This window comes from Salarias fasciatus, chromosome 1 (assembly GCF_902148845.1).
Source record: "Salarias fasciatus chromosome 1, fSalaFa1.1, whole genome shotgun sequence".
NCBI classification, from domain to species: Eukaryota; Metazoa; Chordata; class Actinopteri; order Blenniiformes; family Blenniidae; genus Salarias; species Salarias fasciatus.
The window spans coordinates 11,998,879-12,020,091 of record NC_043745.1 but is presented as its reverse complement, the minus strand read 5'-3'; the positions used below and the strand labels follow the sequence as shown (position 1 = coordinate 12,020,091).

The 21,213-nt window shown below is 42.6% G+C and overlaps 1 protein-coding gene across 1 annotated transcript in view; it reads left to right on the top strand.

The window, feature by feature from the left end:
- Window positions 1-2,101: 2,101 nt before the first annotated feature.
- Window positions 2,102-21,213, top strand: part of tox3 (TOX high mobility group box family member 3) — a 43,065-nt gene continuing 23,953 nt past the window's right edge. The window contains exon 1 of the mRNA XM_030088216.1: window positions 2,102-2,648. Coding sequence (XP_029944076.1) covers window positions 2,547-2,648 — 102 coding nt within the window. The 5' untranslated portion in view covers window positions 2,102-2,546. The remainder of the gene's footprint in view (window positions 2,649-21,213) is intronic.

The following is a 21,213-nucleotide window of genomic DNA, read 5'->3' as shown; positions in this document are numbered from 1 at the left end:
AAATGTGCAAAAAATACTCCAGATTTCTCTTGTTTTCCAGTATTGCTTCAATTCATTTTTATCCTTTCATGAGAGAGTAAAACACATCAGTGTTTGGAACGAAGCAAATCAGTCCAGAAACAAGTCATAACGATTTCACCGGCGTATTGACGGGCTTTACTGTGACACAGAAAATAAAGAGAAATATCAGACACCTGCTTTGTTTGAAGCTAACCTTTACAAAGCTGCTGTTTACTGGAGCTGAACACCCCTGACACACTTTCAGGGATCTGTCCACACTCTGACAGTGGGAGCTATTATTTACTGGGTTGGGAATAGTGACCAGTGGACCAAACCACTGCCAGGCGCACGGGGGAGGCAAGGACTTCTTGATTGTTTGAAAAGCACAGCTTTGCATCTATAACTACTGAGATTTTTATATACTTTTTACAGTATTATGACAAATTAACTACGAAGTAATGCATTATGGGGAGACCACTAAATTACTGCCATAGCAAAATAGGAAACAGCTGCGATGGCCAATGTTTCAGGTGGGGAGCAATGTGAGATTAAAGCATTTCTATATGCAGCGATACATGTTTGCTGTTTTGTTGTTGTTAATAATCTGTTATTCGGGTTATTTCAAGAACCAGCAACATCCGGATTGTAGAGCAAACATGGGCAAACTGACTGGGCACTAGTTTGGTCGATGGAGGATGCAGCGTTTGTGGTCATCACAGTGATCAGAGCTTATCTTCCTCCAACTAACTGATGTAACATCGACCACATCTAATCGAGACTGACTATTCCTCTGAAGTTACATAACGCCTGTTCCAACTGGTAAAGTAACTGCACTACTCTGAAAAATTAACTCGTAATAGCAAGAACTATTTTGGTTGTGTGCACTAAAATGAATGTATTGGTGCATTCATGTGGAAAATGTTTGAACTCTGTCCAACCAGGAACTGGCAAAGTGGTAAAACATGACCACAACCGAAATAGCATTTCCTATTAATAATTGACAGACTTTATGGCAGTCAAGATTAAAACAGCCAGACTTTAGGCTAGCAAACAAATTTGCCTGTTCGTAAAAAGCTGCAGAATTGTCACATGTCAATAACAATGTCTACAGAGGTGTCAAAAAAAAACATCCTGCCAAATTAACATGAGGCTCAGTGGTGTGCTGTGAGGGCGAATTTGTGAACAAATCATAATGGTTGAAAAAGTCACAAGTGAACAGATTTAGGACTATTTGCTATATTTTTCATGAAGGAGAATGTTTAAAAATAATTTAATATTGAGAGTGCACTTTTTCCAACATGTCAAAATGCTGACTTTTCCTAAAAAATGTATTTTCACTCCTTTGCACTAAAGGGAAAGAGAAATATGGAGTTGTCCAAAAGATTGTATTTCATGGCTTGTATGTGGAACCTCTATTAGGGTTAGTTTGACACTTCTGCTACCAATGATATTGAATTTCTAAGCTTAAATCCATCCTTGTGTTGATTTACATGACTATTTTTTGTGCCCTTTGATCGACCCAAAGATGGAAATAGAAAGTATCAAAATATATGTTCAGCTACCATCTGGTTTAAATGAGTAGTTTAATGAGAGGGTTAACTGGTAAATATGTCAAAACAGTGAACAAATAAAAAAAAAAGCTGGAATCAACTAATTCCAACAATGAAATGAGCACAGAAAGAGGTTTTCTGTGTAATTAATTAGCGTATGGCCGCATGTCACATGGACTTAAATGCAGTGTTTTGATGGGAGTGGCTTGGTGTGTTTGGGGAGTGGCTGGCTTGTTCACACATCTCTCCCTGTTCATCATCACAGGACGGGCTGAGCCGAGGGCTGAGCGGGCAAACTCAGCGCGCCGCATCTCATCCGCTAATTGCACCATCTGTGGAGCGCACTTTCCGCTTCTTCTACCGACGCTGGCTGTGAGCAGACGGACTCTGGCTCGCACTGACTTCCTTACTTTACTCTCCCCTCTTGCGAACTGCTCCAACAACTAGTTTCTCAAGTTGGAGAAATCAACTTCTGCGGAGGACACGGACGTGCTGCGTCCCGGGATCCGGCGCACGGAGTTTCTTTTTTCTTTCTTTTTTTTACTTTACGTGTTTTATTTTTTTTTTTCTAATCAAAGTTTTCAGCTTTCTTTATTACCTCTGCGTTTGAAAGGAAGGAGGAGTAGGAAAAAGGAGGTGGACCCAGGCTCAGTCGCCGGTCTCGTGGCTTCTTTGTATACACAGCAGCTGTGTGTAAATGCGCGTGCTGCGCTCTGAGGGACGCTCTGCGCTTCTTGGGCTCGGTCCAAGCTCACCGTGGGCTTCCTCCGAAATGAAGCGGCCGAACCAGGTGTGAGAAGAGGAATACTCAAACTTTACCTGTCCCTCCCCCCTCCCCTCACCTCCCTTCTTCTCTCGAAGCGCAGTGTGTCGTTTTTTATCCCAACAAAGCTCGGGTCAGTTTCACCTCCTCTCCGCTCCGCTCCGCGCGCCTGGATTGTAAACGGCAGAAACAAACAGAGCTCCGTGCAGAGCCGCGCGCCTCCACTCCGCACCATGGATGTAAGATTTTATCCGACAGCCGGTGGGAATTCTATTCCGGGGGATCCGCCGAACCTGGATTTTGCCCACTGTTTGGGCTACTACAACTTCAACAAGGTGAGCAAAGCCCGGCGCGTCGCCGCGTTGTTGCGCGGACCGTGTCGCACTAATGAGTGAAACTCAAATTAAATTCAGCCGCCTCCTCTCACTTCCTCCCTGCTTCACTCGTCGCCGTCCTTGTGAGGGATTTAACACTTTCCTCCTTTTTTGCCGCAAACTTTGTATGGAAACAGCAGACACTGGAGCAAGTGTAAGAGGTTACTTTTTTTTTTTTGTAAGCCAGCTTCATTGCACTGCTAAACTCTGACCAGAGTGATGTGATCCACGGTCGTGGGCGCTGTTGCCTTTACGGTTTCATGTTCCTCAACATCAGTGGTGGATCGTTGCATCAGCAACCCTACATTACTCTTAGATTGCGATGAAAACGAGATACCGCGTATCGAGTGTCTTGTGAACTGCTGCTCTTCATCTCCCTCCACATCATGCAGTTGAATAATATGCATGGGAAATAAGTGTCTGCCCTTTGATATTTAACTTTGAGCAAAAGCTATTTTGAATGCACCGGTGTTGCTTTAGATATCACTTGCTCAGAATGATCCATCTGATTATTGAATTACACCCGAGCAGCCTAAATCAGGAAAACTCTCACTTGCAGCCTCATCTGTTCAGTGTGAATGCAGTCTTTGTCAGCACTGCAATGTGTTGTGCGTTTCTCTTACACATGGCATCAGTTACATCCTCACACCATAGCATATTCTCTGCATTGTTTACAAGTGGTGTTAGCCACTTCTCTGTGTCTGTCCGTGTGTCCGAGCTGCTCTCCTGTCTGAGCTGTGAACAGGAAGGTATGACAAGTTTATTAACTCTCCAGCGCCTGGCAGCGCTTATGGAAAAGGATGGTTGTGATAATGTGTCTCTGATGTAACACTTGAACTATTAGGCCCCGGATCCATCAGCAGGTTGACTCCCATGTACCCCAGCAAGAGGAGGAAGGAGACACGATTTGATAAAGTTTAAATGATGGTGCCTCCTACACCCCCCCCACCCTCCTCTCCTATATTATTCAGCCCTATAGCCCTGCTCTGTTTGCAATCTGATGCTGCCTCAAAACAGTTACCAGGTTTGTCTCACTGTTTCATCAGCTTTTTGTCATGTGGCCAAGTTGTCATATGTGCCCAATTTCATCATGTCTTCATCAGCCTCGAGAAACTTTAACTACATTGCTTTGAATTGGTGTAAGAGTCGAAGCGCGATTTTATATTCCTGCTCATAAATTCCCCAGGTCAAGTGAAATTTTCCATCTGTAACAGTAATTGGCCACAATGCAAAAAGAGGCAGAGAGAGACAGAGAGAGAGAAAGAGGGGAGGGTGAGAAGGTGCTTATCCAGTATCTCTACCAGTTATGTTGGAGAGAGCAAGAAGGAGAGGGAGGGAGAGTACAAAGCATGCATTTCATGCTAATTACATTGCCTTTCCACAGTGAACAAATAGGCTCTTTTGCATGCATCTTTAAAAAAAAAAAAAAGGCTCCAATTTATTTGAATCAGCTTGCTGAAAGGTAGCACAATGCGCAGCGGTTAGTCATCCAAAGATGTGGCAAGCCTGCAAGTCACATACAGCTGAAGCATTACTTCTTAATCTATTCATAAGCTGTCAGCACTTTTTTTTCAAATAACAAAACCAAAAAAAAAAAAAGGATAAGATTCATAGTTTTGATTTTAACATAGGCAATACTCTCTCAAATGGCTGGCACAGAAAATGTTCAATTTTAATGACAACAGAGACGGAGGGGCCCAGAGGCACTTTGAAACATCAGAGTTTCTTTCAAACTTACAGAAAATTCCAAATGAGTGGCACAAACTTAATTAGGTGATGCAGTCATGACTAATGAAGCTCCCTGCTTTTTTGGCATCGAGATGAAGCGGAAGCAGAGATACTGAAGAGAAACATGACACAACTTTACACACACACACACACACACACACACACACACACACACACACACACACACACACACACACAGCTCAATGGTGCACATAAAAATCCATTTAGCGGTACAAATCCCTCGCTGTAATCTGGCAGGATTAAGCACAGTTTCTCGATCAAAACTCAGAGAATAAAGGTTTATCTCTGTAGATTTGAAACATTAGCTGCAAAGTGTTTGGGTGGGAGATAGAGCTGTCACAGCAGGGTCCGTTTCACTGAAGCTACCTTGACTTGTGGCTGAACACGGATCAGCTATGCTGAAAGGCAAACCCACCGAGGCTCCTTTTACTGATTGGTTGTTGCTTTATGTTGCGTTGTTTTCAATTTATCTGCTTATGACTCTTGGTTTTTCCTTTCTCTCTGGCTTCTGCTGAGAACACCTGGTTTCAGTCAGGCAAATGTATGAAAGCTGCCTTTTAAAGTTTGGAAAACCTTAAAATGAATAGACGGGATTACGTGCATCCATGTAGTGCTCGTTTGTCTAATTCTTATTTTTAGAGATGCCACTGATGCGAGACAGTTAAAGTAATGTGGTTTTTCTGGGCAGGCTCCCCAGTTATCCACAAGCACCAACCAAAGACTGGGAGCACTTTGGATTTGACTGGTTTTGGTATTTGTAAAAGTCAAATGTGATCAACTTTAATGGTTTCATGAAAAGGAACCAGTGTTATACCCATATTTATGACCATCTGGTCTTGTTTTTTTTGCTCTCAAGGTTTAATAATGTTTCAGATACAGTATCCATTTAGTGTGGGCTTTCATTACCTTCAGGCGCCAAGAAATCACCAACAGATGTTAATACAAACTCTTCACCTGCACTGCTGCGAACACATGAGGTTTATTTGCAAAACTAATTCCAGCACCAGTGAGACATAATAATTCTTTGCACTTGGGAATTGCAGTTATATTTGAGAGCTTTCCTTGCAAGCATCATAAACATACTGACAAATAGCTTTGTAGCAGGCTTGTCGATATAAATGTAATATAACTGGTGTAACAATGCTGCTTGTGCAGTGTTACGAGAAGCTTTATGCTCAGGAAGTCATTTGTAAAGGAAAATCTGCATTGTTGGCAAGGTTTTGACTGACACAGTTATGTTCTTGATCACTTTGTTTCTGTAAGTTGTGTTGCTATCTACATTGGGCAGTCCTATTAGAATGATGCCTGCTAGTGGCATGTTTATGTTTTCATCAGCGGTATAAACTGGTGTGGTGACCGAAGTCATTCAGGAGTTTGATTGGTTGCACTCTAAACAGAGATAGTAGTTGCTTTCTAACGAGGGAGAACTCAGTTACTTTTTCACCAGAGAACAGTCCTTGAACTTGTTGGCTGTTTGTTGCTGACAACTTAGCATCATAGTTTGAGTTTCAGTGAACCATTTGATATATAAACGAGCAGATCAAGACTTCTTCTTATCCCGCCAAAGTCCCGTCCCATTCCCAGAGTCTGGACTGACATGCAGATTTCTGCTGGGAAAGCTACAAAGCTACACATCAACTGTCTTTTCAAAAAATAGTCTTCACTCTCGGTTCTCTTCTGCGACAGATGTTGCAATTGTTTTGCTTTTCTAACCGAACATAGATAAAACGCCGCGGGTGATTTATTTAGCATGCCATCCACTTTGTATTTTATCATCCATGCATCAATATTATGAAACACTAACTGTGCTGTGAAACTGCTGATGAGAAAGTAGTTGAAAATCCGACATGATGATGTAGCTGCAATTATAAGAGCACTTTAATGGGTGTGTAAAAAGCGCTGGAGGTGAAACAGAAGCCCGGTTATGGTTCATGCGGGCCCTACTGACATATGCATAAACTGTAGAAGGAAACCAAAAACAACCAGAGTGAAGTACCCCGCGGGGGGGCGGGGGGGGGGGGGGGGGGGGGGGGGGGGGGGGGGCTCAGTGAATTACTGTACTCTCACAGCAGGGAAATTCACGGGCAATAACCTCTTATTGTGTCCAAACCATGGAGTGCCAGGACTCCTTTGTCTTTCCCGTCTCTCCTGCTTCACTGGGAGGGAAAGAGTTAACTCTCCGCTCAACCAGGGGGCCTTGTGCATCTCTCCAGTGTACACAGCTGGTGCCATTTCATCACACACATTCTAAACATATCCAAACACAACTTTAAATTTGTGTGTGTGTGTGTGTGTGTGTGTGTGTGTGTGTGTGTGTGTGTGTCTGTGTGTGTGTGTGTGGAGGAGGGGTGTGTGTGTCTGTGTGTAAGCTTTGAGGCTGTCTGCTTTGTCAAACTCAACAGTTGAATGATATGACTCCAAGGTGCTTGCTAAATGTTTCAGTGTCTAAGCGGTGAATAGCTGATGTGTTTTGCTGAGTCTTTTAATTGTGGCTTGTCAGAAGATGTAGTTCAGCAGATTTATTAAACACCTAATTTTCCCACCGAGACCAGCGGGTGTTATTTTTAGTCCGCCCTGCTGGAAGACACACTGTACTCGGAGTTGCTGCCTCTGAGAATGACTGCTCTGTATGACAGACCGCTCTAAGTGTACGTCCATGTTTCGTTAAAGCACAGGTCACCACTTCCTACAAGTTGCTGATTGATGATCATTTTGCTGCAAGAATCCTGCAGCAATAGTAAAAAATATATGTATATGAGAGTTTAGGTCTCTTATCAAACCATGAGGCTGATAGTTTGTGATTTCTGTGGCACCGCATTATCACAGCTGTCACTCTCTCCACTTTGTTGATCACGTTGAGATGTTGACATACGGCACGCAAACGTCAGCTAAGTCCCCCCGAATTTGTTTCAGTTCATTTCAGCTTGCTATACCAGAATAATCTGACGAGCTGAGCCAACAGTCTGAACCTGGGGGAAACATAAGACCAGGTTGTCTGCTTTTGTTTATGAGGTGGATGTGACAAAGGCTCTGAAATCTTAGACAGACATAGACCATTACCCAGATCAGCACTCGTAAAGACCTTCTGTAATCCTGCCATCGCTGCTCATAAATCCACTTCATTACATCTCCTTGTGCATTACTCTGCGTGCCTCATTTAGACAGAGCTCACACTCCAGAGCTGTTTGTCAGCTGGCAGCTGGAGAGCCCAACAAACCACATGGACAACTGCAACAATTACTATTATCATCAATGAGGAGCTGATTTCATTGATTAGATTGACTTGAAAGACAAAATTTATTTGATAACAGTGTAATTATTGTGAATATTTTGAATTGTTTTAGCTCATTGACACCGTACTGCATAGATTTGGGTTTTGGATTACTATTAAATTAAATCTCAGGCCTTGAGAAGCTCTATTTGGAATTGATCACCATCTTGAAAACCAGATTTACTGAAAAAAAATAATAATGATAATCTAAGCTAGCCTATACACATACTATCTTGGTGAACTGGTTTTCCATCAGCACATGATCTAATGACCAGTAACAAATAAGGAGTTCACTGAAGAACCGGTAGGATAATCCATGCTGCATGCTGGATGTCATTATATTGATACACAATATGATGTTTTTCCTCCGGGATTAACCCTGGCGGTGTTTGTCTGCGCTCGACTAAAACAGCATTTTCTTTCTAAACTATTTGTAGCGAAACGACTGTTTCAGAAAACATCTCTTTCAGTGGTACAAAGAGGACAGATGCACAAGGGAGTCACATTTGTTATCATGTACGCAGCATCACTGCACCATCCATCAAACCCCCTAAGTACCTGAGGAAAAATAGTTTATGTTGACATTCAAAGTCATGAAATAGGAGAGTTTTTTTTTGCCTGTTCTGTTGCTCAGAATCTTATCTTGTTATATGCTTGCTCTGTGGATGAACATCGTTTCTCATTTTGATCTCTTTTATATATGATTTCTGATCATTACAGCCAAAGCAGGGAGTGAGGCAGAGCGTTCAGACATGCTGCATTGTGCAAATGCAAACTGTCTCCTGCTTCCATTATTTCCAAGCAAAATATCTAATTATTTGATGCTTCATTGTAGTGCAAATGAGCCATGACACAATAATAATTCCAATGCTGAACTCACAAAAACACATATTGAATTAAACAGCTGTCCACATGCCCTTCAGCTGCGAAACAAACACATTTTCAAGTCAAGTGTTGTTTTTTTTCTTTTGCGAGGCGAGCTGTGAAGGCACAAAAAAGCTAAGCCCACTTCACAAACATCCATAAGTCATAGATCCACACAAAGACAATCTACGAGACAGTTGTTAGCCTTATCTGCCGCGCTCTGCAAAGAAAGAAAAGATGACATTGTGCAGGTCAGCAGGAGGCGGTTGGGGTTTAGTTTTAGGATTTGACTGAGAGACTACTTAACTCAAGTACCGAAAGCACTTGGCTCACGAGAGTTCTGCTGAGCAGTATATATGTCAGTGAAAATGACACATAGTCAATCTGCTGTGTAGGTCAGTTTATCTTTCGAGGTCAGAAGTGAACACCATAACCTCTACAAGTCATTCCGGAGGAGCCTTCTCTTCTACTCTCCCTATTTTAGTCCCCACAAGAGATATTTTTTCCACTGTGATCAACTGTTTTAATCTGGTTTTGGCTCACTACATCTATGACAGCCTCAACCTTGCTGACTTATTGAAAGGAGGCGGGGGGAAACTCCCTGCGCCCCAGAAAGCTGCTTTTACTGTGAATTAAGCAGTTTTCAAAAGGACCAGTCAATCACTTCTGGTTGGCTGATTCAATAAGTGTTGTGTCCCTTTAGTGGTTAGCCTCGCTGTTAAGACACATTCATTTTTAAAGCTTTCCAGAGAGACAGCTATTCCGTGTTTCATAGATCTAATGTCCAATTCTCTTAATGGGCTCACAGACTGTATCAAAACATTCTGCTGTTTTCCTTTCAACTCGCCTGACTTAAAGCCCTTGGCGCTTTTCAAAGAGTGCAGCCCACTGACGAATGTCCTCCATCTCACCCAGTTATGTGTAATATTTTCTCTGCAGGAGCAGTCAAATACATTTCTACTATCTTTATATTAGACCTGTTTCCTCCAGCCGTTCTCACTATTTACTCCTGAGCAAGCCTCCAGTTTGGTAAATGCAAAAATGGCATCGTGTCCAAATTGAGATGTTATTCCTGAAAGGCGTAAATTAGTTTTGTCAACCAAAAAACGATTTCTTTCAATATCCCAATTTAGCTGTGAACGCTGAAACTGAAGCAGAGAAGCATTACTCACTGTGCCGACGCTCACACTTGCGTGAGGCTCGGCATGAATTTCTTTCTCATTGAAGCACAGTGTGTTGCAGGTGTGCAGTGTTACACATTGTGATTAATCCCCCCCCTGCCCCTCCTCCTACATCACACATTCCCATAATGCAGTGTGTTACCAGGTTGCACTAAAAGGTCTGACAATAGCAGCAGGTGTGCAAATATCCCTCAGACCCGTTGGACAAAGAGCTTAAATAATGCGGGCAAATAAAACTTTTATTTGAATGGATAAATAGATGCTGGAGCAAACTGCCGCCGGGTTCAAGGAACTTTAAACAGAACCTGTTTATCACACAGCGAATCGTGCACTGTAAAACCGATTTTTCACAAAAATAAGATAACGGCCTTGGTCAGCGCTTGTCTCCAGTCTGCATTTCTTGTGTCTGTCAGCTTCTCCCTCGAAAACATATAGAGTGTGGCAGTTGGATAATGTCGATCCAAACAGTAACAACCACAGCCGTAATCCAGCAGCCTATAAACCTACTTCACCCTCTAAACGAGCTTTAATAGTCTCCCAGAATTGGAAAACTGCCATCTCCCCCTGCAGCAGTTTGATTGGATCTTTTATATACATGCACTAAGCTGATAAGATTTCTCTGACACAAGTGCTGTGTGTTATTTTGCCATAATTGTTCAGTTTGAATGAGATCAGGATTTCAATACAAAACACTGATGGCGTATTGTTCTGCTGGTGAAGTCCCAGAGGGGAAATGAAACAGCTGTTCTCCTCTATGTGTTTGCCCTTTAATGCTGCAGGTTTGTAAGAAAAGTCTTTGTTTCTATCTTGTAAAACAAGAGGATGTAAATTTAATACCAATTACTTAATTTTTTTTTTTTTTTTTTGCTCTTGTAGTTTTTATTCATCATTCTGTCATTTTCAGTCTCGGCTTTATCTCTTGTATCATTTCCCACCATTAAGATTCTCTCTAATCTAAGATCATAATGTTCCCCCTTAACTTTAACCGAGACATTTTCTGTTATTATTGCTGAAACTTAGTCATAGCAAGGTCAGTGTTGCTTCAGTTGTCAGGACTGGGTATGGTGGGGAAGACAAATGAGGGGTGTTCTGTATTAAAAGGGGGGGAAAAAAAGCTCCACTGCATCTGACTCACGGTCGTTACATCATGCTTTTTGGCTGTAATTGCCCATCAGTGGTCTTCATTTGAATGAGCACAGCCTCTCAGCACCGTCCTGATCTATCACGGCTTTGAGATTCGATGAAAGTCATGCAGCATTCATGAAGCCATATCGTATTTATTCGGCTACATGATCAAAGGGGAACAATGGACACGGCCTCAGTGAAAACTTCAGCCACACGATTAGGGTTCATTCCCCGAAACGGCGACTGGAACCACGAATGTGGTGTGTGCAACATTTTTGAGCGGACTTCTGATAGTTTCAGAAGTTGAAGCTGAGGCTCATTCACAGCTTGTCGTTGTTTATGATAGTGTGAGTGTGTGTGTGCGAGTGTGTACGTGTGTGTGCTGGCTTGCTTACTCTCATATGTGGTCATATTGTGGGACAGCAAAAGTAGAAACAAGGTCTTTGTGGCCTCTGCGTTGGCACGCCTTCCCACAGTGGATTCTTTCAAATGACATTTCTTCCCAGGAAAATGATCTACTTTCACATCTTTAGAGGTTGTTATTCACACTGTAACTCTTCAAATACCTGCACACCCTTGGGAAAGGGTTCATACTCCTTATTTTATCTTAAATAAGCTTGAGAACCTTTTTCTCTCCTCCTCCTGCTGATAAACAAGAAGAGAAACTGAATGATTACACTGTTTCAAAGACATTACAGGCAGCTGATTAAAGTGTTAGGTTGGAGTTAGCCAAGGTTAACCGTCCATAATGAAACACTTTGAAAATAATGACACGCTGCATGGTTTTATGAAGGCTTGTGGCTGCTCAGCTCAGCAGTGGTGACCTTCAGCAGTTCCACGAGCTAATCGTAGTGATCCCACAGCACCCCTGTAGTTCCCCGACTCCATTAGCTTCTGATACGCGTCCAGGAGACGAGCGCTCGCACAAGGTCTCTCTCTGAACCCGTGCTTGTGTCACAGAGGTGGCTGCCCGTCTTCGCTTTCAAGTCTCGTCAAGAGCCGTGTCTTCATCGTTCTGGCTCCTGCTTTCATTTGCATGTGTGGTTATGTGGCACAGCAGGCCAGAGGAATGGTACAACCCCCCAGAGGCTCCAACACTCGCACTTAAATGACCAAAGAGAGTGAACAAAGTTTCCCCTCTTCAATCAAACTGTGTTGTATGATTGCACCTTTTCATCACTTTGGAAGATTCGAACATTAGGGATTGTTTGAACTCAGTATTCGACTGTTACACCACTGAGTTGTTGAACAGGTCGACTCACTTTGATTGAGTGTACTGTCTTCATAATGGTACACACCATGTGTAAACAGTGTTGCTTGTGTCAGGCTTCATATGAGAAAGATGGCATAAAAAAATTGCTCATGTGAGACGTATCACATCCCAGAGCTACAACTCAGTATGGCTGGTTATATGTTGATGCTGTAAGCATATGACTATAAATAAAACAAAAGAAAACCTCGCCATATATACATTCATGCACTAAGAGAGGTGAGATCTCCATCACACATTAGGCTTAATAAAATCCAGCTGCTTTTACCCGGAAGTGATTATACTGCTTGCCATCAGGTGGCAGTGTTGTGACGCTTCCACAGCCTTTTCTCTCACAGAACAAGCCAGTCAGACAGGAAGCCAGTTTCAGCCAGTGTTATCACACCTGTTTAACTAGCCTCAACCCAAAACCTTCAACAAATAAATATTTTTTTATTTTTTACGCATTTGGTATTGAACAATAAGAGGGTATGGGCTTTGTGAAAATAAAGTAATGATGCTGGGAATGTAACTTCCTGGTACAGGAGGTGCCGCCTCGATAACTGCGGTTTTCTACAGCCAAGTTTTCCTCTGCTCTTCTGTAAAAATAAAACTTCAACACGTCAGATTTAGTCTTCATAGAAGAGACAGAGATTTGCAGAGCTCCGTCTTCACCATGTTTTCACTGACCGAAAACAAATCCATGTAGCATACGGTGTCTGCTGCTCAGTTTGATGAGACTCAGCTATGTTTACCCCACGTTATTCAAAGCATGGTAAACACACACAGTTTTAATGATAACATAAATCTGAAACAGTAATTCTAACCAATGGAAATTTGACCACGGTTCAACATTTAACCAATAATAGCTTCAGTCCTTGTACCAACAATTTGGGTGGTTTATTATTTTGCCTCGTGCATTAACGCATAAAACCAAACACTACGGTTCCCTCATGAATGGAAAACTAAAGTGTATGGTCATGTTGAAACCATCAGTCTGAGAGCGAGGCATGGCCATAATTGACAAATATGTACACTTCTGAGCATGAAAGTCTCTTTAGCTGCTCCACTGTTTGCTGTTAATTACTGACTTAACAGCCAGTAAATTCAGTTTGAATGCCGCCGCTGTTGAAATAGCATTTTCCATGGTGTTCTGCAAATAAGTATTTTTGCTGATCTGTGCTATTTTGGTGCGATGTGAGTGGAGGGGGCAGAGCAGGGGGGAGGGGGGGGGGGGGGTGCATGTAAATTGCTGCATTATCCTGCTGGCTTACTTGACACTTGCACAGAGGCAAATTCCTATCAGCTTTACTTGATTTAGTGGCAGCGATTTTCCACCAAATTTTGCTGGACGTGTAGAAACACGTACCCAGCTTAAGGAAAGATGCCCAATTCACCCCTGTCCTAACATAGTTGTTGACACAGTTGAGATGTAACAGGGACGACTTGGTGTTCAGCTATTGGACAGCGTTGGTGTTTTTAGAAGAATGCATCCCCAACAGGAACTAATTAACAAATAAGAATAATTGCCTGCTTCTTTCATTCATCACCACAGTCTCTCATAACAGGCAAGCTTCAAGCAGGAACAACAAAGTAGTACATAAATCAAAGTAGTTTCCTTTGCCAAGCCAGAACCCCCTGGGAGGTACCTTGGTGCTTAATTAAAATCCAGAAGGATCATGTTTTAAGTGTAGGTGAGCGAGCACTGAATAACAATGACAAATCATGCCCCCGAGCATTAGTGGTGTGTTTTGGAAAAGAATAACAGCATCTTTCTTTTGTTTGAATCCCCACCCCGTACAAAATAAATGAGATTTAATGTGAAAGAAAGCTGTTCTCAGTTGCATTGTCACACCAGGGTTGTTGTAAATATAGCCCCTCCTGGCTGCACAACCTGCCAAAACCAGGATTGACATATTAATCTCATAATTACCCGTACAGGATTAGAATGAAACGCCTCATTATTAGACAATATTTGATGGCTTACCCTTTCATTGCGCTGTTTTTCATTCTTTTTTTTAAAGCTTTGCAGTACCTAACATGTACAAGTCGGCTGCGTTATATAATGTAACAGGCCATCACTTGTCAGTTGATACAAAACAACCTCACAGGTCAAAGAGAAAGCGTAAAAGAAAAGCAGTAATCACTGATAATTCAGTGGAAATTCTTATGGAAATGTTGCAGACCTACCTAATGCCAAATGTCAAAATCAAGTGAAAGGTCAGCAGAATTGAAGAGTCAAGCCTCCCTGATATCAGCAAACATTAGCCATCACAAGCCCCTGCTAATACCGCACAAAAGCAAGGCTGTTTCAGCAAAACCCCTGAGTGGATTGCATTGCGCAATGATGCATTTAATTGCCTCCGAGTTTAACTTTCACTCGTAAAGAGGAGAGTGTGTTATTTCTTATTTCGGTTATTGCATACTATCTGTTTAAGTACAAAACCAAGGAGCTTTTCGGATAATGAGTTGCTTTGGTTGGCCCACTAACTCTTTCCAAGACTGAACCACACCTACGTCGGATTCTGCAGTCCTCATACGGTAAACTAGCAGCAGGAGAACGTTGAGGTTTTTTTTTTTCTTTATAGTGTGTATTATGGGATGGCTACAGTAGCAGTCCCCAGGGCATGTGTCATCCCTGATCTTTCAGCTCTGACACTTTCTGCACCAACTGGTCTCTGGGCTGCAGCCAGCCCCCGAGGACCAAGCGATCACATGAAACACGATGTGCAATCATATTTTGCAGGGAACGTCAATTGGAATTAAAAAAAAAAAAAAAAAAAAAAAAATTGTCCTACATACGGCTCTTTCTGCAAGCCTCATATTTCTGATGTACTTTGGCTCTTAGGAAAGTCTAAAAAGGGAAAAGTATATTAAAAAATGGAATGCGTGTAGTTATCAGTCGAAAAAAAAAAACCCCTCTCCCAAGTCAAATCCGCTCAATTACAGAGCTCTGGAGAGCTATCCCCAAGCAACCTTTCCATTGGCTAATCAGTCACAGCAAATTGCAGTGGTGAATATTTCAGACTCGACAGATTTGAATAAAGACATCATGATTATTTCACTGTTGTACAGTACTCTCGAATAATTTCCGAGGCCCTCAGCCGGAGCCAGCATAAACTGCCTCACTCCTGATTTAGGACGAAGGGGGGAGGGAAAAAAAAAGTGGAGGGAGAGAAAAGCAAACACAAGGGCTGTCAGTCAGTGTGGTGAGTTAATTGGGTCGATCTCTTTAGCAAAGATGAATGAAGAGATTAACTCTCCCTATGTGTCCAGTGAATCTCCCCCTCTGGCTCCAGGTAAATTAGCCGATGACAAGTTGACAGTGGGACTTCTGTTCCTTCCTCCTCCTCCAAGCTGCAGTCAGTGTTTTACAGCAGGGCGCCCCCTGTTGAACACACTGATTTCCTCATTATAAGGTGTACTCATGTATTGATTAACTTGATTGCTGTGTAACATTTGTTGAGTGAATGCACCAGACTGACATGGAAAAACATGTTTTTGCCATTTTAAGTGATCGTCGAGTGACTGACGACACTTTTTCATGTAAAAAAAAAAACGTATTCACAATATATTTCAAATCCTGATGCTCTCTTGGGACTTTATATATATTCTGGCAGAGACGTGGAGAAGCAGGTCAAACAAGCCTAATGAAGACAAATGAAGAGTGATGGGAGAACATGTGCACAGGAAGGCACAGAGCTGGCTGTACCCTACGCTCATTTATTTTGGTGAAGAAACTCACAGCATGAACCTAAAATAGAGGTCAAGTCTCAAATACAGAAAATGTCAGTGACCCCCCCCCCCCCCTTTTTTTTTTTTTTTTTTTTTTTTTTTTTTTAAGATGCCTGCTTTGGAGAAATTGGATAAAAGATACTTGTGGGGGAAACTGTGGCCAAAGCAACACATTTTTAGAGCTTTGAAGGAGGATATGTACAGATACAATGCAAAGAATAATTTTACGAAGCTGCACTGTGCATGCGAAGGAAACATTTGAGTGACAAATAGAAGCACACAGCCTGATGGTGTCAATGGGAAAATGTACTTTGGGAATAGTCTCGTTTGATTGGCTGTCATCAGTCAAGTGTCATCAAAGAGAAGAGGGTTTTTGCATGGAGGTTTTCTACAATTCTGCCATATGTGAACACTTTCCCAGCTCAGCCTGTACTCTTCAGAAAAAAGGAAGTAATGCTTCACACTCAGCAGACCTCCAGGTTTTTTTTTTTTTATGGCCCTTTGATCTCCAACCTGTCATTTCCTTTTCTTTTTTTTTCTTTTTCACAGAGGAATAGAATAATTTTTGGTTTCCAACTAAAAGATGTGTAATGTGTCTTTGTTCTGAATCTCTTTAAATGTCAGCGCGATGATATGGAATCAAAGTTGAAGCTTAGTGTTTGTAATTATTCAAAGCTTGGTATCTTAATCTCACGCTGCTTTTGAAGTGGGAAATGTTAAAGTGACATTTTGAGTTTAAATACTGTTAAAAACACTAGTGAAGCACTTAGCCTGATGGTGGCTGTCACAAGAAAAACAATGTGTGCGACTCAACAGCTGTCAAGTTTGCTAATGATGTCCTGGTGTGCTGTCAATCTAGCAGATGAACGGACAATAGTATGCCAAGGAGAAAATGCTTGAAACAGCTAATTGCTTCTAAGAGCTCACTCAACCATACTGTAACTACTATGTGTTCGCAGATGTCTTTTCCAGCTGCTGTTTCATTATGGGACCCAAAGACATTACAGAAGCAATGTACTGGCTTTCTTTATGAGCCTGTGTTGTTGCCCATCAAGTCTTAATGATTATAGATGCATTATTGCAACCATGGAAGGAGGGGGGGAAAGCATGTGCACAAAGCAAAAAAGAAAAAAGAAAGCGTATCTCTGCATTTTCATTATTTCACCTAATTTGCCCTCGTCATTCCGTTAATCCCTGCCAACTTGTTGATTGTCAGTTTGGAGACACATTTCTGGAGAGGAGCCCGAGAGTATTTGCAGCCGGACCTCTGTCAGTAGCGCCAAGCAACACAGCCACAAATTGGAATGTGGTACAGTTCTGGGAATGCAGCCAAGATTTAAATTAGACAATAACCTCTGCTCTCTCTATATTGCCTCTCTTTTCCAGCTGCAGGCCTAGCCATTTGTTTAATACAGTCAGCCCTGTAGTATATAATAGACTGATATATGAGTCACCGCTCAGCAGTTTGTGCTTTTTCAGATTTATAGAGATTGAACAACTGGCTGGTTTGTGCTTACTGTGGTCTTTTGGTTAGAATAACAGAAAAGACACAGGTTGCACACCCAACTTTGAGAAGTATTGTCTCTGTGCACGTGAGGATGATTTTTGAATCCGTTCTGGGGCAGTTTGAGTCTGATTAGGAAAAAAAAAAAAAGTGAAAGAATAAGAAACCTGGACAAACTGTCCAGTCAGTTGGCTCTGTGTAGAATCTTTGAAGTCAGAAGTTCATAAGCCTCATATCCAGTCATCCTGAGCTCATCACAACACAGTACAGTTTGCGCAGGATTGAATATCTCCATTCTGATGTTGTTCCTGGCCTTCACTGGCACCCTCTATGAATTTGAAACAAAACCTATTGTTTTTATTCCCAGCCATCAAATGTATTGCTCTAGATAAGAAAGAGTGTGCTGTTTTGTGTCCACCTGAAAGACCTGGACTTTTCCACATTCCCAGAGCCATTTATAATGAGTGTATTAGCCACACGGGGCATAGAAAAATGCATTTGTGCTGGCCTAGCAATAAGAGAGGACTCCTCTCCCAGCAGCATTCAATAGAGCTTTATGCGACTCCCAAGTCCCAGGGCTCACAGCCTTCCGACAAACCCAGGGAAGAATCACAACCATCACCATTAGTGCCACCAACCAAACAAACCTGCATCCAGTGGCTGCGAGCTGCTGGTCTCCGCTCTGACATTTCACCATGTAATTTTGAGTTGTTAGCGTCTTTAACCCCTGCAGCAGCCTGCCTCCTCTGTAAGTGGAAGAATGACAAGCAGAGCAGAGCGAGCTTTGGTTAAAAATCCACACCTCTTGATACCATCTTCCGTTGGAGGCGCATCAAAGCTGTGGAGAGTAAACAGCCTTGAGACATGGCTTAGCACTAAAAGCAAGACAACACTGGCAAGCCAAGCCTCTCTCATGTTTCTTCCTCAAGAGCTTCCGTGTCCATGCAACAGCAGCCATTGTGAGAAAGCTACACCGTGTTTCGGAGGCCCTCTCCATCGCCTAAGCTCCTTTGTGGCTGTGGGCCAATGGCTTTGCACCCCGCCAGATCAAAGATGGAACCCCATTTAGCTTGCGCTTTCTTTTAGGATTTGCTCTTGAGAGTACAGAGCGGACTCAACAGCTAGGAGAAGAGAAAAAAAAGGGATGTTGGATGTTGACCTGCATAGCATTGAGACTGCTGAGCTCAGGCTATTGGTCCATTATGACAAATGCTGGGGACCATCTTTGTTTTGGCAGCATTTGCAAGTCTTAGGCCTCAGAGAAAAACAGTAGCGACGGTAAACCACAGTGTGTTTTGGCCTCGCTATCGAACGTAGTGGCGATGGCTGTGATCCTGTTACATAATTAGGGTGTTAATGCACGACTGTATTCAATAAATGCAACATTTATTGTTAAAACTGGATGAAAAAGAAGTCTTAGATGTTTAAGTAAACATTCCAATGTTCAGAATTTTAAGTGTGTCCATCCATCAAACTAAGAGTGGTTTTATTTTTAGCCATGTGGACTGAGCCAGTAAGCCCTTAGCATTAGCGATGTTTGTCTGGTGAGCCAATGCACAGATTTTGTCCAGACTTGAAATCTCAACAACTGTGCTGTGGGTCATTTGACATTTATTCCTGGTTGTCAGGGGATTCATCTTCATGCCTAAAACTTCTTTCAAAGACAAATGATACATACTGTAGTTTAAAAAGGATCTGTCAGTGAAAAAAACACTGAAGCTCATCACCTGCTTGTCCTCAGCGCGTGTTTTAGTGATGGCTGTGATCAGATATGGAGATTAGCACTTGTCGTAAAGCACCTCAGTGCCTACATACACCCTCACAGCACGATTTGCATGGCGGTGTTTTTCCTACATCATTCTGTCTCTCACTCACTGGAAGCTTAACACAACTGCAGTGCCCGATACTTTCTGCTTTCAAGCAACCTAACTTCAAGAACAAATGCAATGTTGTCCATAAGTTTACTTTTCTGACTGACAGCTTTTCCCCCGCTGAACTAATGCATGAAGCATTGCAGTATACTCAACTAATCTCATTCGCAAATACTTTCAAAGAAATGCAAAGATCTTACAAATGCTGTTTCACCCCGGTCTGTTTGTGGCTCCATGTTATCACTCTTGTACACAGAGTCTGTGCTGAATATAAATTTAGCCCCGAGGAATATGCTGAACGCACAAACTATAGTTTTCCTTTTTTGCCGTCTTTCACCGCTGCCATAATGACTGGGAAGCTTAAAAAACATAATGCATATTTGCTGAGCTGTGAAATCGCTTGTAAGTTTTTCCTTTATTTTGATAGTTAAGCTTGTCATTTTGGTTGGATATGCAAACTTGCTTTCATGCACTGTGACCAAAACGCAATGTTCCTCCACCATGTCGAGTAATTTGAAGTACAGAGGCTGTGCTTTCTGGCTTTGCTCCTGTCGCCCCGGCATCTGTAAAATCTCACGCTCACTATTTTGGAGGTTTCATTGACAACAAGCCTCCAAACGTGAACGGTCCTAAAAGATGTTTAATGTCGTCCCATCAAACATTAAACAGAGGCCACTCACTGCTGGAGTTGATTCTCTGCCAGTCCAGGAAATGTGGTCTTTTTGTGGGAGGTTTGATATACCTGCAGTTGTTTAAAGCCTTTTTCTTTCTCCAGGCCCGTGTTTACAAAAGCAAAGCAAGCTGAGCTGACCCCGGCCGAGGCTGCAGAGGTCTGTGTGGTGTGAGAGCAGAGATAATCACAGCCCAGTGTCATCAGCTCGATTCAGATCCCACAGAAGATTTTTTTTTTTTTTTTTCTCACGCTCGGAGCCTCTGCACTGCTGTGGTTTTCACAACCGCTGAGAGGCAAAGGGAGAGTGAGATGCTTACAGTGAACTTCCCTTCAGTGCTACCTTATGCAGTTGAGGACTCGCAGTCCTAATAGTGGAAGACAGTGCTGGGCTGGGGGAGTAATGATTTTAGCTTTAAACTGAATTACCAATCGATTCGGCCTGCAGATCAGAACGCAGCTTGTGAGCCGGGACTGTGTGGACATGCTGCGTTGTGGAGTCGCTTTACAAATTGACTGCTGCACACATAGGAGGAAATATATCTATATATGTCAGCTCAGCACTGCATGTGTGGCGGCCTGCTGGGCGTGAATAGACCTTGTGATCACCAGAGAGGCAGCTGCAGAGTGTTTATGCTGAATTGGGTTGTAAATGAGCACAGATTTGATGGAGAGGACCTTGGGAATCGTGAGATAACTTTCCCAGAGGCTGCACAACAGAGTCCAGGCAGGACGGCAAGACAGGGAAAGGTGCTGGTCTTTTGATTCACCGTTTCGCTCAATGAGAGGGCGCAGACTTGGCTGTGGGCCAACGGTCAAGGGAAATTGCATAAAATAATATAGAGCAAAGTACAGCGGGTTTCTCTGGATTGGAGGTTGAGTTTTTACTGCAGTGTTTTCGCCGTCTTTTACGGTGACCACTGGAGAACACATTAGCACAAGTGTCATGTTCCAGAGAACACATGCTAGGCTGTGATTACCGAGCTCAAGCCGAACTGTAAAATCACTTGTCAGCAGTTGATTTGTTTCTGGAGAAAAGGCTCCGTGCTCCTGATTGAATTAGTTGGGTGGCTTTCTGTGGGGAGCAAGAATGCGTCCAATTTGGTTACCTGTTGACAGACGGCACCGATATTGTGACTTTTTTTTTTTTACGTAGCGTAACACCAATGAAATGTCCAGCCGAAGCCAGGGTGAACACGCACATTGAACAGAAAGCACTCCTTTTTATTTTGTTCCTTGTCACGGTCAAACGGGATGTCGTCTTGAATTCTCCCGGTTCTCCTTTTATCATTTAATCACCACTGACA